The following is a 15229-nucleotide window of genomic DNA, read 5'->3' on the forward strand; positions in this document are numbered from 1 at the left end:
AGTAGTGTAGCATTACTATCTGGTTATTGCCTTAGTTACACTAGTCAACTTGGTTTCAACTCAAACTGTAAAAAAAAGACTGAATTTTGAAGATCTTCTTTCACATTAGCTGACCTTTGGAATAATAGCAGTTAATTGCAATTACTACTGTATTCATACAGTACTAATACAACCCAGAACAGTGTGGTGCATTAAAAAACATCCAGCAGAGAAAAAGAGCCGAGTGACATCTGATAGAAAGTGCTAAGAACCTAATATTCTTTTATTGTCATTTCACTTACACTATATATTTCCTCTTTTTCTTTAACAATAAATTTACAAAATAAGAGACCGGACAATACTTTGTCAAAATAGTAAACTAATTGAATACTGAGGAAATAACTTATTTTCAAGCAGATTTCTAGCAACACCAAAGGGCAACAAATTACTCTAAGCAAACACCTTGTCATTCATTATTGGAGCAGACTCAACATTTTGTACAATAAAAGGACAAAATCAGCAGGTGCACACACACAAACTCACACATACAAACACACACAGCAGCCAGTTTCTTGTGCATCTATAACCGCCAAAAAAAAAGAAGAAAAAAAAAGATGCTTGCTTCAAAACTATTTTGTTTCATGCATATTCATTTCCATAGCAACAGGGGGCAAGGAGGAGTGTAAAAGGGAGGGCATCTATCTATCTATCTATCTATCTATCTATCTATCTATCTATCTATCTATCTATCTATCTATCTGTCTCCATTTGGGATATTGACGCTGCAGCTCCACAGGCTTCACAACAATACATTCCCTTGCATAGATTCTTGTGTTGTGGAATGGACTGAAAACATTCCCCTGTTGATTCCTTAAAACTGAAACCGACCAAAGTGGAATGGCTGGAGATCGGAGCAGCCCTCAGATGTTGAAGACCCTTGATCCACTTTGAAAGACAGCAGACGGGTTCGGCGGGAGCTTGGTCCTCACCAGATGTTCCTGAGACGACGGAAAGAGAGAGAGAGAGAGAGAGATGGGTGTAACAGCAGTTTTTAAAGTGACCAGAGAGATGAAACCTGAGAGGGCAGCAGCTGTGGTGCTCAGACTGGACCCATGAAATGAGAGGAGACTTGTTGGGCTGTGCCGTCAAAAAGCATCAGGTCTGCTGTCAGTGAGCGAGCGGCCTGGGCTGTATTGCTACTTCCTGCTTAGTGCTGCTCTGTTCTGCTGATGGCAGCTGTTCTCAAAGCCTGAGCAGCATCTTTCCGTGCTGTGGCGAATAAATAAATGCCCCATAACACTGAGAAGTTGCCCGTATTCTGTTCTTTCTAGCAATTATTGGAGGTGTCAATGAAAATGGGCCAAGCTACAGTATTTCAATTTACTTGCAGTGCTGTGGAGCGTAGCAGCTTTTATCAGACAGTCTTTGGAGAGACTGTCGACTTGCTGTCCCAACAGCACTTTGAGTGTGACTGTGCGGCGCTGTGGGTGGCAGGGAAGGGAGTACATGTTGTTCAGCAAGTCAGACTGGTGTGTGAGTGTATTCACCCCCTCCCCACACATACACACACATACACTCCATCTCTTCTGCTCTGTGCAGCAGCCAGGTTCTGCCTCTCTCCTAAATTAGATTGGTGCCAAAGAGGACTGCAACCCGGTGCAACATCGCACTTTAACGGATAATCCATCAAAGGGTGTACAAGCCCCCTCCCCCACTTCTCGCTCTCATTCTCTCGCTCTCATTCTCTATCACCTATCTATCACATGCTGCATCTCATTCCTCTCTCCTCATCTTTTCCATCTACCCTTGTCTCTTTTGCCTCTGCCTTCTTTAGCCTTTTTTTCCCTGCTCTTAATGCAATCCTCTCCTCTCCTCCCTGCCAGAGTCCTGCCAATTTGGCACAGGACACATCTCTGTAGTCCTGGGCAGCGTGGGAAAAGGGAAGAGGTCCAAGAGAAAGAAGAGGGGAGAGAAAAACAGGCTTTGGGGATGCAGACGCAAGGGGGAGGAAAGAGAACGGGGGGGAGAGAGAAAAACAATAGATGAAGGAATGATGGAGGTAACTGCAGGGGTTTAGAAACATTTGAATGTGGTCCAGACTGAAAGATGGTACATTTGTAAATTGAGAAAAAATGTGTTCAGACATTATTAATAGTCACATAATTTCTTGAGTGTAATAAATGCCAAATAAACAACTTGAAATATTCAGATGTGAAATAATTTCAATAAATAGCTGCTGTTTGTAACTCAGAGTAACTTATAGGGCAGCTGATGAGACAACAGCCCCCCCACCCCTACCCCACACATATAATTAGGACTAAGACCTCAAAAGGACCACACAAAGTTACACAAAACTACGACAGCCTGCATTGTTTGTAGTTATTTTATGTATTTTTGCATCTCTTGATAGTCATCATGCAGTCATTTTGTGTCTGTAGTGGTTCTGTATCTTCCTGTAGTTGTCTTACATCTCTTTGTAGTTGTTTTGCGTCTCTTTGTAGTTGTTTTATTTGTATATTGTTTTGTGTCTCTTTAGTAGTCTTACATCTCTTTGCAGCTGATTTTTTCTTTTTAATTATTTTGTGTCTCACAGTTGTCATTTTGTGTCTCTCCTTAATGATTTTGTCTTTGTCTTTGAAGTTGTTTAATTAACTGTCCAACAAGAAATGTTGACAGTTACTTAATACAGTGGTTCAATCCAGGGGGCCTGGGCCTGCACACAATAGGCCTGTTCAGTACCCAGTCGTAATTCTAACAAGCCAACTACTCATCACCTTCTGACTCTGGCCCGTGCTAAGCTGGCAACCCCTCCGGCCCTGCCCCTGGGTAACCCGAATAGAGAGAATTGGGGAAAAGGAGGGGACAGGAAAGTGAAGTTTAGGCCATATTGTCCCTGCAGGCTGTCTAAACCTCTTCATGCAGTTTAAAGCCATTGTGCGCAGCATTTCCATCCCTCCACCGTGCCGTCTGTGTCACTGCCATGTGAAAACACAGCACTGTTGCACATTGTATTCAGAAGCTCTGGGAGCACAATCCTAAATCTCGGGGGGGGGGGGGGGGGGGGGGGGCGCTGCCTCTAAGCTGACTGTGAAACAACCAAGAATTTGTCGTAAGGAGAGTTTCCTGCTGAGGTTTCCACTCTGCATGCTAAATGTGTTCCCCATTCAGTGGTTTTGTCTCACTCATCCCCGACACACTGCGGATTATACAACCCATCCTCACAAATCTGTTTGCCTTGTGTTGCAGTTGCCAGGCCTGATTCCTCACACACACACACACACACACACACTGAGAGTTCAGGGCTGCACTCATTTAAGCCGGACAAGCTAGGCTTCAGGTTTAACAGAGGTTCATTCTCTCTGATCTGACAGCTTGCAACAACATCTCACCGTCATGTTTTAAATTAGGTTTTTGAGTTCAGGGAGTTCAAGAAAACACAGCTCTCTCATCATATAAAGCATCAACGTGCTCTAATTGCTAAATTGTCTGCCGCGTGTCACAAAATTAGAGACGGCTTTTATCTGTTGAGATGGATTTTATCTCTTATAGGTGGGGGGGGGGCACACAATTTGACAGATTGATTTGAGCAATAATGAGAATTTCATGGCTGCCCAGCTCCTTTATCGTCAAGAGCAGATTGATTTTGATTTCAGCAGCTTATTTGGGACTTAACCATTAAATCTTTTAATGAATAGACACAGCCAGTCCCTTTGAATCAGCTGTTCTGCTCCACACTAAAATGAAGAAGCTTTGTCTGCTAGTGATAACCCAGTTTGGTGTAGTCATGTATTTTAGAGAATGGCATCAAATGCCCTCGCAGACAAAATACCAGCATTGAGCCATGACCCAGTGTAATGCATACTGGGAGTGGGATGTGTAATGCTTGGTCAGACACCTCTGCAGGGGGCTGGTGAGTCAATAATGAGTTGGCAGTGAGTGGGCCGGTGGTGACAGGGGTGGATTATCTAAGATCAACTTGATTTGCTGCCAGGCCAGTTTGTGTCGCTCTGGCGGATTGTGGTATGACTGATGAAATGCCTGAACACTGAAAAACTGCACAATATACATGTGTGTGTACATGTGTGTATGTAATACTGACTGCAGTGCTCAGTCGCACAACCGAACCGCTCACTGCCGCACAGTGTGTTCGGCAGCACGTCCCTCCTTAATGTGCCATGAACTCTCACTCCAACTGGGCCACAGTTATTAATAGAGTCTGTGTCCTGCCATTGACATCTCTCACTCCGACCCCCATCACCATCACACAGGATACTGAGGGACATAATGGCTTAATAGAGCAGTCATTATTCAAAAAATTATGCAAGTAACCAGAGGGTCGTCTCGCTTTTTACTCTCGTGCATTAATCACTTTTCCCAAACATTCCCCAATACCTTTTCAGTGCTATTTCACTGGGGCATCTGTGCAAAGAGATAAAAAACCAGCCTGACCTGGCCCAGCGCAGACCTGCCCTAGCTCTCCTCTGGCAGATGGCAGCGAGTGGTGTGGGCGGGGAGGAGGGATGGCACTAAACCTCTGGAGATTCCCAAAAACTGTCTCACTTATTGTCGGGCAACAGTTGACCTGAGCGGCCAGTTGGAAAGGGGGGGTGGGGGTGTATCCCCTCACCCAGTTTATCCCACAATAATCTGGAACAACCTGACTGAAACCGATGAGCAAATCCTCTCGCCTTGTCGCAGTTAGATTTGCTTTTTAACATTTCAATCTCACTGTACATCTGTCTCTTCGTGTGTCCGTCTTTCTGTCTCATTATGCCTGAGAGCACGAATCTGGGGTAAGATGTACAATTGTGTGAATATTGTGTAATGTTTTTGGTTTGTGGAAGAACACCTGTCCTTGGCTGTCTGTCATTTTCTCCATACTGCACAAACATAACCTCAGAGAGTGTTTTATGTTTTATGCTTTATGCTTAAAATGGTCATGTGACAGTGAATGAATAACAAAAAGCCAGTCTGATGTAAAGGCCTGCTGTCAGAAATATTTTTTAGACAGACATCAATATATTTGTCTACATGTTTGTTTTATTTTCTGACCAAAAATGGAGCACAGCTGGGAGAATTACCCATTTACTTCTTTGTTCTCATCAGGCTTGTTCTATTCAGGTCAAAGTAATGAGTGTAGCACCAGCAGAGTGTTACCTAACACAGTACATGGCCTGTTTTAAACAGCTGGGTCACTTTGAGCTGCTTAGGGACAGAATGCTGTATCACTTTTCTGAGACGCCCCAACAGCAACAGGTCACCAGGGAGATGAGTGAAAGATGACTTTCAAGAGGAACATGCTGTAGCTCTTTTAACAAATCCTTTGAACCTGAATCTCCCTTTAGTAAAAGTACATAACATCACTCCTCCAGGGTGATTGACGCTGGATTTTGGTTTTGACATACCTTTTGAACAACACTGTTATCTTTGCTCACCTCTCCCTTGGACGTTCCACTGAGCTCGGTTCTCTCAGGCGGGACGCTCTGCTGGAGGCCGGAGGGGCTGGGTGAAGTTGCAGCCTGCAGGGCAGTGGGGATGGGCTGGGGGACAGCAGGTGGTTGTACGTTGGAGGCAGCAGACGGGATGATGTGCTCCCCCTGATGGGGCCCCGTGGACCTGTGGACGTCCCCGCTGTAGGCCGCCTGGTAGCTGGTCTCACGTGGGATGTGGGTGGCCTCTGTCCCCGGGCTGGAGTATTGAGCTGGAGGATTTTTCCTCGCGCTTTTGGCTGGTTTCACCCCCGTCCACGGCCTGTATTCTTGCCTGGAGGAAGAGAGGTGCATCAGAGGCTGATGGAGGCTCAGCACAGTCGAAAGTTTGTAGCTGGCTTGTTTTGAACGTGATGCCTTGGGGGCAAGTGTGACTTAAAAGGGCGCTCTACCAATTTTAAACATGAAGACTTGTCATGGTGAGTGCTTACCATATGAAAACTGTTTTACTCATGGGGATGTTAAGTTCAAAGAATGTGCATTCACTGGGCCTAGAGGCTGTAATAAAAGATGCTATCAAACGGCATTATTTGAAATGAGGGCTACAGTGTTTTTGGACCTTGACCCGTGATTAAAAGACCAGATATCTAAAGCTTTTGCGTTTGTGAAATTTGTCTCCTGCAACTTTGTGATGACACAAAATCACCAGAATGCCCCTTTAATCTCCAAAGGTCATTATAATAACTCTAGCTCAGTTGTTCCCAATGTGGGGGGTTGGACTACCCCATTCAAGGGGGGACATAAATTAAATCTGAGGAGTCGTATGGTGATTATCAAGACAAGAAAAACATGTTTTTGATCCACAAATGATATTTTTCTCTGATTTTTTTTAATTAATTTTTTTTATTATGGACATTTTTGGGTCTTCAAACCTTAACACGAATCAATCGGAGAAAGGAAAACCAGTCTTTGGTTGCACTGCTGGTGATTAATAGACATAGGGTAAGTCATTTCTTCTCTGGTCACAAGCCAAAAAGGCAGAGAGAGGCACATACTTCCTTCCCACATACCTGAAATGACATGCAAAAATATCAAATATTCATACATGATCTCTCCCATATATAAATATGAAATATGTGAGGGAATTATTGATGACCCCCATCTTTATGCAGGCTTGCTGGGTCGACCCTGGGAGTCAATGAACTATTAATAAAAACGCATCTGACTAAGCATCAAAGCAGGCATCAGCCCCCCCCCCCAGTCAGAAGGAAGTGGACAGCGACAGGTGCTGAAACGAGTCACGAGAGGATGCCATGTCCTACCTGTAGGAGCTGGTTTTGCTCTCCTCCGTCACCTGCTGCTCCCCCCACCTCTGACCCCTCTCCCCCGGCTGTGCCTGGCCATGGTAACTACTGTTGACCGGGCTGTCCGTAACACTGTCCGCCCTGCTCCCCCCGTTACTAATCCAAGGGAAATTCTCCTTCCTGGGAATGGGCCAGGGTTTGAAATCCTGCTTGTACTGGGTGACGCTGGGGAAAGGCACTCCGGGCGGGTGGTAGTCCTCCCGGGGTTTGTAGCTGGGCTCCTTTCTCGCCCTGAACGATCCTCGGGTCCCCGGGCCATCCGCGGGCGCCAGAGAGGAGCCGGCGCCGCGCGGGTCCGGGGTCGAGTAGTTATTCCCGGGCGCGCGCTCCGAGGCGGAGACCTGTTTGGTGACGGACCGCACCTCCTGCTCGGCGGCGATGTCCGAGTAGTTCTGGATGGTGAGCGGGACGGAAAGGTCCGATTTGTCGAACTGGTTCCAGAAGCGAGCCAGGCAGCACACTCTGCTGATGCACGGCCAAGCCATCACCCCCCTCCTCCTCTACAACTGTTAAGACTTGTGGAGGAGAGGAGAAGAGAAAAGAGGAGGAGGAGGAGGAGAAAAAAAAAATCAAAGAAGAAAAGAACTGAAGAAAAAAAGAACAGAAAACGGCAAAAAAGAAAAAAAAAAGACCAAAGGTTACATTCAGACAGAGTATCGCCCTCCCTCTACGTCCGTTTCTGGGAAGCTGGGAGTATAGAGTGTCCAAGAGTCCATGTCAGCAGCGGAGATGAACCGGTCTGTCGGGGACCGTCATTGAATATTCCTCTCACGTGGTCTGTGATAGTGCCTCCACTATGCAGAGGAATCTGTGGCAAATTATTCTCCGCATCTCCAACCCGATCCCGAGTGTCCGCATCGGTCTCACCGGATTCAACATCAAAAGAAACGACGTTATTTATTCTCCTCTTCACGAATCCACTATTCCTTTGCAATTAAAACAGCTTGAGCCGGAGATGTTTTATGGCTTCTCCACCTTCCATCACTCAAATTATTCCACCTTAACAGTATCCAGTATGCTGAGGGTTACATAATTATGATGCAGCGTCAAACATATACATAATATTATGTACAGTAAAGGCTGGTGCTGGTGTTACTTTAGACTTAACACTCACCTCGAGCGGTTGGGTGTGTGGAGATATGGCTCGCAGAATTTTTCACAGTTACTCTTGGCCATGTGTTGCATCAACCTGCTTCATTTCCACCGAGGCCGTGAGGTTCAGAGAAAACAAACAATGCTTTAAAGGCCCCAGTATTTGTTTTATCATCTGAAGGAAAACAACAGTAGGCAACACAGAAGACATTTTAAAGAGTTACAATAATGAAAAAGTATTAAAAAAAATAAAAATAAAATGAATGATGGCTGAATTCCATTTAGCTATGTCAGTTTTAGGGTCCTTGGATTGAGCATGCTGGACACCGTCCTGACAAATATGGGGCACTTTAATAAAACAGAGCCATTGTGCTTTTTATGACATGTTAAAATGTCTGCTGTGAAGACTTTGCTCCCCTACCGCTGAGAACAATTATCTTCATTGGATCTTTAAACAATTTATAAGTTACATACAAGAAAAGCATCATTATAAACAAGTGTCCAAAAAGCTGCCTTCTCTGTATGTTTATTGTGGACGATGTGGGCAGAGGAAATTAAGCTCATATTAATCCCACGTGTGCCCTTGCAGGCTTTCCCACAGAAAGCCCCATCATAGGTTAGCCCATGCAGGGCCCAGAGCATTGTTAGCCTTTTTAGCCTCAGTGTGGAGCATGAAGGTTGCTGCTCAACTTAGACTCCTTTGACGTGTTCTGGTTCTTCTAAGATAACAGATTTTTTAAAACCGAAATGGTGGTTTGGCTGTAAAAGAAAGAAGCCATGACAGTCTGTAAGCAGGAAAACTCTCTACTGCTCCAGCTTAACATAGAAAATTACAGTTGAATGAGTGTGAAATGGAGGAGTATTTTGAGGTGACAGAATGGCACATGATATAATAAAGGCATAAGAACTTCCCTCTGTGAGCTGCTCTCAGAGGAGGAGGTGAGCTTAGTCTCTCAGAGGGAGGCAGAACAACAGTCTGAGAACCACTTCAGGGGGTTTGGCGCAGAAAAAACAACTCTTATCGGCAAAGATGAACAGCACTTGCAGCCCATAAATCATCTTACCCATAGGTTCAACTTTAAGTCCAAGTTTCTTTCTACTCTTGTTAGCACTGCTATACTCTCAGTGACAGATGGAAGAAGCTCTGTAGTGTGACTGCCAGTGTGAAGCACACAGCTAGCTGCAGGTGCAGGCAATGGGGTGAGCATGGTTAGGTTGTTAGTGAAATGCTGGTAGAAGACAATGTACATTTGCCAGGAGGTAAAAACATTTGAAACACCAGAGTGACACTACCATCTGCAGGAGAAAACCTGACATTACTCTCCCACACAGACCTGTATATTTTTGATTTAAATAAACCATAGGTATATGTATTTGTTGTGCATTATTTCCAAAAAGCCAGAACTTCCTGTTACTGTGATTTAATTGGTGCAGTGGTGGAAAAGTGACTCTGATTTTTGACTTAAGTTAAAGTACCAGTACAGCAGCGTAAAAATACTCCATAGCAAGAAAAAGTTCATATATCATTTCACCTGGTTGCAGTCTTGTGCTTTGTTGGAATTATTCTTGGAGTGAATTGTACTCTACCCAACCTGACCTGGAGACTGAGCATATCCATAAGGTAGCATGCTATTCTCTGCATGTGCACCAAAATTATACATGTGCACACAGAAACCTTGGTGTAACCCATATCTTTCCACATAGTTTGCATTTCTGCTTCGATGGGAAATCTTTGAGAGAAATTGTTGAGCGGGGTGCTGATGTCATGATCATATATGGGTTCTTCTGTCATCACGTATACGTCATCTTCCATAATGTAGGTGTTTTTGGTGCTAGAACGATACATTGGATGAAAAAACAAGATATCTCAACCTCTGCAGCAACTGTTAATCCAATGAAAGATACCTGTTGTGGTGTGTTTACAATGTCTCTGGGGGGAAATCCCCACCAGCTTTAACCGTTTCTTTATTTATAGATCGTTTTAATAGCAATGGGCAGTTGATACTTGTGAGTAGTTTGCAAACAGTTATGTAAAATCAACCTAGTTTGTAGTGGAAGAGGCCATAAACTGCAAAACTATGTATATGAATAACTTTGTACAAACTTCCTGGTCTTTCCTGCCCTCTACAGTCTGACGTGAGAAATAACACTGAATGAGATGATCAGCAGTGGTGAGCGGTGAGAGCAGGAGTCCAGGTCACAGAAAAGAAAGAGGTGATGGCGATGGAAAACAGTGGTAAATACACTTTATTAGTCTTAAATGTGTAATCAATCATCAGAATTGTCAGACAATTTCCTCTCCACTGACTCAATCATTCGACTAAATAAACACTAAAATATCATGCCTGCTGCACATTTTCTCCACTTCATTCAGTGGAATGGGTTGCGCTGTAAAATTAATCGATAATTTAGCACTACACCGTGCTACCCTAAAAACAATAAAGCAGTTTCCCTTTTTTACGTTAAAGAAATGCCGTTGGACACGTATTTTCTTGAATACTCACTAAAAGGTCGTTAGAATGCACCTGTGAGATTTGACAAGCGTATGTGAATACAGCATGAATGTAAAGGGCACGAAAGCGTTAATCGTGTTGCTCCGCCCACTCCCAAACATTCACGAGAAGTACAAGAAACAAAACAGAGGGGAACATGTCGTCTCTCTTCAGACTTATTTCGTAAAGGACTCTGGGCTTTTAGATCGAAGCCACTTTCATTTTCCACGTCGGTTTATTTTGCTAGAGACGTGTCGACGTTATCACCCCGTCTGAAGCAGTAGCTTTGTGTAAAACTACAACACGTGGAGATTCACACTTAGGAACCGGCTTTTTACTCATTGCAGAGCCTCTGGCGTTGACGTGGACTTTGTAAGTAGAGAAATGACTAACATGTCATTCACAGCTCACTCTGTAGGACCTGTTCTTGTCGGGAATTAAGTAAATGGATTGAATAAAAGTGGCGGCGAGAGCAGCACGCGGCTTTAAGTAACACTCATCCGCGCATGCGCTGTACCTACAACCTGGACATGAATATTTAATTTAGCTTTGAACGGCGAGGGAGGTTCAAGAGCATTCAGATTAATGTGCTTATTTTCTGTTAAGTTCAGAAGACTCATCTCTCATGCTTGTGTCAGCCTCCAGGAAACTTACCACTGAAGACATAAGCTTTGTGTCATCTATTTAACAGTAGTGAAGGGGAAGCTACTTTGAGAGCACAACTTTGCAGGCTATCAATTACTTCACACTAGAAGAAGTTTAACTACAATAAAGTTACATTGAGGAGAAATCTAGTTTGGTTAACTTCAGCTATGTAGAAAAAAAGAGTTCAAACTACTTTGTTTACAAATTAACAATAGCTTTGATACAAAATTATAACAATATAGTACAAAAAGTAATAAGTCAGCAAAAAGTGCCACACAGTTTAGTTTATTGCAAGTCCCCACGTGTTTACAGGTCATATATAAACAAAAAATATAAATAAACAAACAAAATGCTCCACTATTCATGAGAAAGTGGAAGAAATGTCAACTTTGTTTTTGAATACAGTGTTCATGAGTTGGATACCTCTCCACCCAAAGTCCAGGTTGGGGTAATGCACCAAGCAGGACCACTCAGTCAGCTAGGGAACTTCTAAAACAGCATGCAACAACAAACATTTGTAGATATATAGGAATGATAAATGATCATGAGTAACTGGCATCTTAAATATTCAAGCCAAGTTTTAGAAGTCAAGATTCAAAACATTAAAAAGTATGGCTAAATATCATTCTTCTTAAAGAACAAAATGTAAATTAACTTCTTGATTCACCATGCAACTATGAATGTGGTTGAACCCCCAGCAAACTACAACAAAATGCAGTTAAACTACTAGTTTAATTAGATGTAGGCTACTCCAGTGAAGCTCGAAGGTTGAAGTTTTTACACCATCAAGAATTCAATAAAAAATAAATTCTTAATGACTGAAAACATTCAAACAACACTTGTCTTTGTGGAGAAATTCAGAGAGGAGAATTTTTTTTTTTGGAGCCAGTTACAGCTCACCCAGCCCTAAAGACATGTAATACACACTCACAGAAAACAATGTACATCAGGTTACAGTACTGAAGAGCTTCAAAGTTCATCTGCTGATGATTCTGTCGTTTAATCACTTGGTCTGTAAGATGTTAGAAATATGACCATCACTGTTTCTCAGAGCCAAAGATTTTGTCTTATCAGAATAGTTGCTGATTAATTTTCTATTCTATTTAGTTTGTGTTATGGGTATTTTTTCAATTAACAAACCTAATGACCACTGAATGCGTGACATGAATGGGTTAATTTTGGAAACACAACTAGTCGGTCTTAGTAAGAACTGTGATGATTCCTGAATCAATGCTTGTGAAAATAAAACCACTAAAAGCAGTTTTATTCTGAAACTGATGATATTTTTATTTTTTATTTTGTCACATTTACATTTTACAGAGAATATGGACTACATGCCGGATGACAACTCCAGATACAAAGATGTTGACTACTGGGATGAAAGATACAAGACAGAGCAGTGTTATGACTGGTTGGGCAGCTTCTCCAAATTCCAACACCTTCTGGAAGAACACGTCAAGAAGGAGGATGGGATTCTGATACTGGGTTAGTAGTTTTTTGTTATTTCTGTTGCTTCTGCCTTTTGGTTGGTAGTCTCTTCTCTTCATATTATTTTCTAACGGCAACGCTCCCTGGTTCGAGTCTGGCTGGGGTTCTGTGTTGCAGATCAGCTCTCCTCTCTCTCCCTCATTTCCTGTCACCCTTCTACCTTCTGCTGTCAAGTAAAGGAATGCCTGCCACCATTTGTCATCGTGAGTGTCAGATACCATCATCATGGTTGTCAATGCTGTCATTAGCATCAGTTTTACTGCTGTTAAATCCTCCCCGACGGACATTTGCACAGCATTGTGTGTTGGTATGTTTGAAGTGGCCTGAGCACTTTGATATAAAAAGTGTGCAGACGTGTGCTGCCTAACAGGTTGTTAAATTCACACTCAGAGCTGGCTGAAATATTCATTTCAGTACATTACCTAAACAGTAACAATTTCAGTACCTAATACCTAAACAACTTTTTGAACTTCAGAGAACATGATTTCTACAAAACCCCTTTCATTTAACAAGTGAATAAATGTTAAATATTATCCACATGCAACAATGTAAGAACTTTGTTTTTGAAATACAGTCCAAAATTCACAAATGATTCAAATCAGGAACATCTGATAAAAGAAAAAGTAAAATAGAATCTGACATTCAGTGTCAACCAATCGCCTGCGCCAGTTTTTGCTAGTCTGTTCTCTGGAAAGATTTCAATTGGTGCAAAAACTAGTGAGAGTCATTACCCTTCCCTAGTCTTTATTTTTGAGACTTTTTAGACTGGATCCTTGTTGCTTTACTGAGGTACATCTGGTTAGCTTCTTTCCATTCTTATTTCTGTTTAAAAGTCATACACAACACAAGGTTTTCTCTGTGAATAACAAAGAGTTGACTTTGTACTTCGTTACTGATAGAGCCAGTACTTTGTTGTTTGTGGTGTGTTGAAGCCCTTGAAGTGAAATTTGTGTAAATGCCCACAAGGTGTCACTGTCCTATTGAAAATTAATCCAGTTCTCTTGCTGTCAACACCACCTACAGTACCTGTTTTTTGTGTGTTTGGTTTAATGGCCTTGCTGCTCTGTAAAACATGCTACAAAAACAGCTGCTGGGAATAGAATAGGTCCGTATGAGAATTAGAGCTGTGCAAAATGTAAAAATAGGCGCCTTTAGAGGCAGCAGCTGGTGGATGCATTGTCACTATAAGCACAAATTCTTCAGTGCCTATATTAAATCAAGTGCTTGTGGTTTAATATTAATTTTAAACCAGAGCACAAATGTACCCGTCTATTGTTTACATATTGACTTGTTATTTGCCTGAAAATGCAGACAGAGAGTGTGTGGGAATGGGCCTGTTCATTACAGTTAGTTCTTAATGTGATTGTTTTGTCTATTTAGTTGAGATCAAAACAAGCTTTTTTTTCTTTCCTCAGGTGAAGCTGTACACTTAGATGTAGCCACCTTGAATAGGATGCAATCGTAAGAAGCTTTGAAAAATACTGATTTTGAGCAGTTGAAAGACGTAGTTTTAAGGTTTTAAGTTAGTTTTTTTGTTTTTACATGATAGGCAGGTACCAGCGTGCTGAAATGCCACTTTCAAAGTCTTTTGTTCTCAGACTGCTATACCTCCACAGAAGCATAGAGGGCTATGGTGGTCTATTTCTTGCTGATATGAGTGTTGTTTATGCATGCACAGTGGCATTTGTGCTTGGTTGTGTGTGTCAGGGGGTTTGTTAAATTTGTGTCAAGGAGTGACAGGGGCTTTCTACTCTGTGTGTGTGTTTATGTGTGTGTATTTCGGGGGTAAAGAGGAGGGGGTGTGGGGGCTGGTGAGGTTGTCAGAAGTTGGGTGTTCTTTGCTTGACAAAAAGCTCTCTGTGTTTTGCTGCTGTCAAATCCCTGCAAGTCTACAGTGCTAGTGTGCAGACAACTTAATTATACCTGGAGGTCCTCTTTTTTTTTTTTTTTTTTTTAATTTGGGTGAGGATGGACTGGTGCCTTGCTGGTTCAGAACTGTACTTTGAAGCACTAAGTCAGGACATTGACAGACAGACAGGCACAGATAGTATGCAGCTTCACTTTTTCAATGTGCGTCATAGGCACACCTACAGCAGAGGCGTGAGTGGGCTTAGAGACTCTGGAGTCTGATATATAAAATATCTCCTCTTGCCTCTCTCCTGCGTTACACTGCAGCAGGCAACACCAGGGCAGACTGCTTTTCTGCACGCTGATTTAAAACCAAAAGTGAGCCATTATATCGCATGAGAGCTTTCATCTCGGAGGGCATCTCTCTCTCACTCTATCTCTTGCTTCTTGCCAAAACATGGAATCACATGTTTCTGTCACCAGCACGTGTTGCGGCCATCTTCTTCAACTTCATCACACATGCACGGATAAGGGGCTATATAGGGAAGCCTACTGTAAAGATGTGTGAACCCTCACGTGTTGTAAGAGACATGAAGAGCTCTTAAAAGCACTTAAATACAGCCATGCTTGGACAAATCCCTGCCACGGTTGCACACATTTCCCCGGCTACCCTCACTTGTCAAGTCTGTAAATCCAGAGAGACTATTGGCTCGTATGAAATGACACAATAAATTACTGTCACTATTGGGGGGGGGGCATAACTTAGCGGAGAGAAGGGAGAGGAGAGGGAAGACGTAAAGAAAGACTTGGGGCGCTGCTGTGCTGTTTGTGTGTAATGAGTGGATAAAGGAAAGAGAGATGGAAGGGAGGTAAATAACTAATCAGGTTTGGG

At 42.8% G+C, this 15229-nt stretch overlaps 2 protein-coding genes across 3 annotated transcripts in view; one reads left to right on the plus strand and one right to left on the minus strand.

The window, feature by feature from the left end:
* Nucleotides 1-236: 236 nt before the first annotated feature.
* map6d1 (MAP6 domain containing 1) lies at nucleotides 237-8075 on the minus strand. Its single transcript, XM_018676826.2, has 3 exons — nucleotides 6731-8075; nucleotides 5415-5742; nucleotides 237-977 (listed from the first exon to the last, which is right to left on the minus strand). The coding sequence occupies exons 1-3, from the start codon at nucleotides 7255-7257 to the stop codon at nucleotides 900-902; spliced, it is 933 nt and encodes a 310-aa protein (XP_018532342.1). The 5' UTR covers nucleotides 7258-8075; the 3' UTR covers nucleotides 237-899.
* Nucleotides 8076-10001: 1926 nt separating this feature from the next.
* The window catches only part of ece2a (endothelin converting enzyme 2a), a 72540-nt gene continuing 67312 nt past the window's right edge, over nucleotides 10002-15229 (plus strand). The window contains exons 1-2 of one of the 2 annotated variants that reach the window (XM_018676837.2): nucleotides 10002-10100; nucleotides 12322-12486. In XM_018676837.2, coding sequence (XP_018532353.1) covers nucleotides 10082-10100; nucleotides 12322-12486 — 184 coding nt within the window. In that variant the 5' untranslated portion in view covers nucleotides 10002-10081. Of the gene's footprint in view, nucleotides 10101-10448; nucleotides 10729-12321; nucleotides 12487-15229 lie in introns of those variants that run through there. The other variant, XM_018676838.2, reaches the window with a different exon arrangement.

The sequence above is a fragment of the Lates calcarifer genome, linkage group LG4 (assembly GCF_001640805.2).
Source record: "Lates calcarifer isolate ASB-BC8 linkage group LG4, TLL_Latcal_v3, whole genome shotgun sequence".
In the NCBI taxonomy this organism is placed as follows: domain Eukaryota; kingdom Metazoa; phylum Chordata; class Actinopteri; family Centropomidae; genus Lates; species Lates calcarifer.

Excerpts from the sequence above, each read along its gene's own strand:
- map6d1 (XM_018676826.2), bottom strand. The coding sequence starts at position 7,257 with ATGGCTTGGCCGTGCATCAGCAGAGTGTGCTGCCTGGCTCGCTTCTGG. Across the intron at positions 5,743-6,730 it reads AGCAAAACCAGCTCCTACAG|GCAAGAATACAGGCCGTGGA; the intron begins GTAGGACATGGC and ends CTCTTCCTCCAG. Across the intron at positions 978-5,414 it reads GTGGAACGTCCAAGGGAGAG|GAACATCTGGTGAGGACCAA; the intron begins GTGAGCAAAGAT and ends CCGTCGTCTCAG.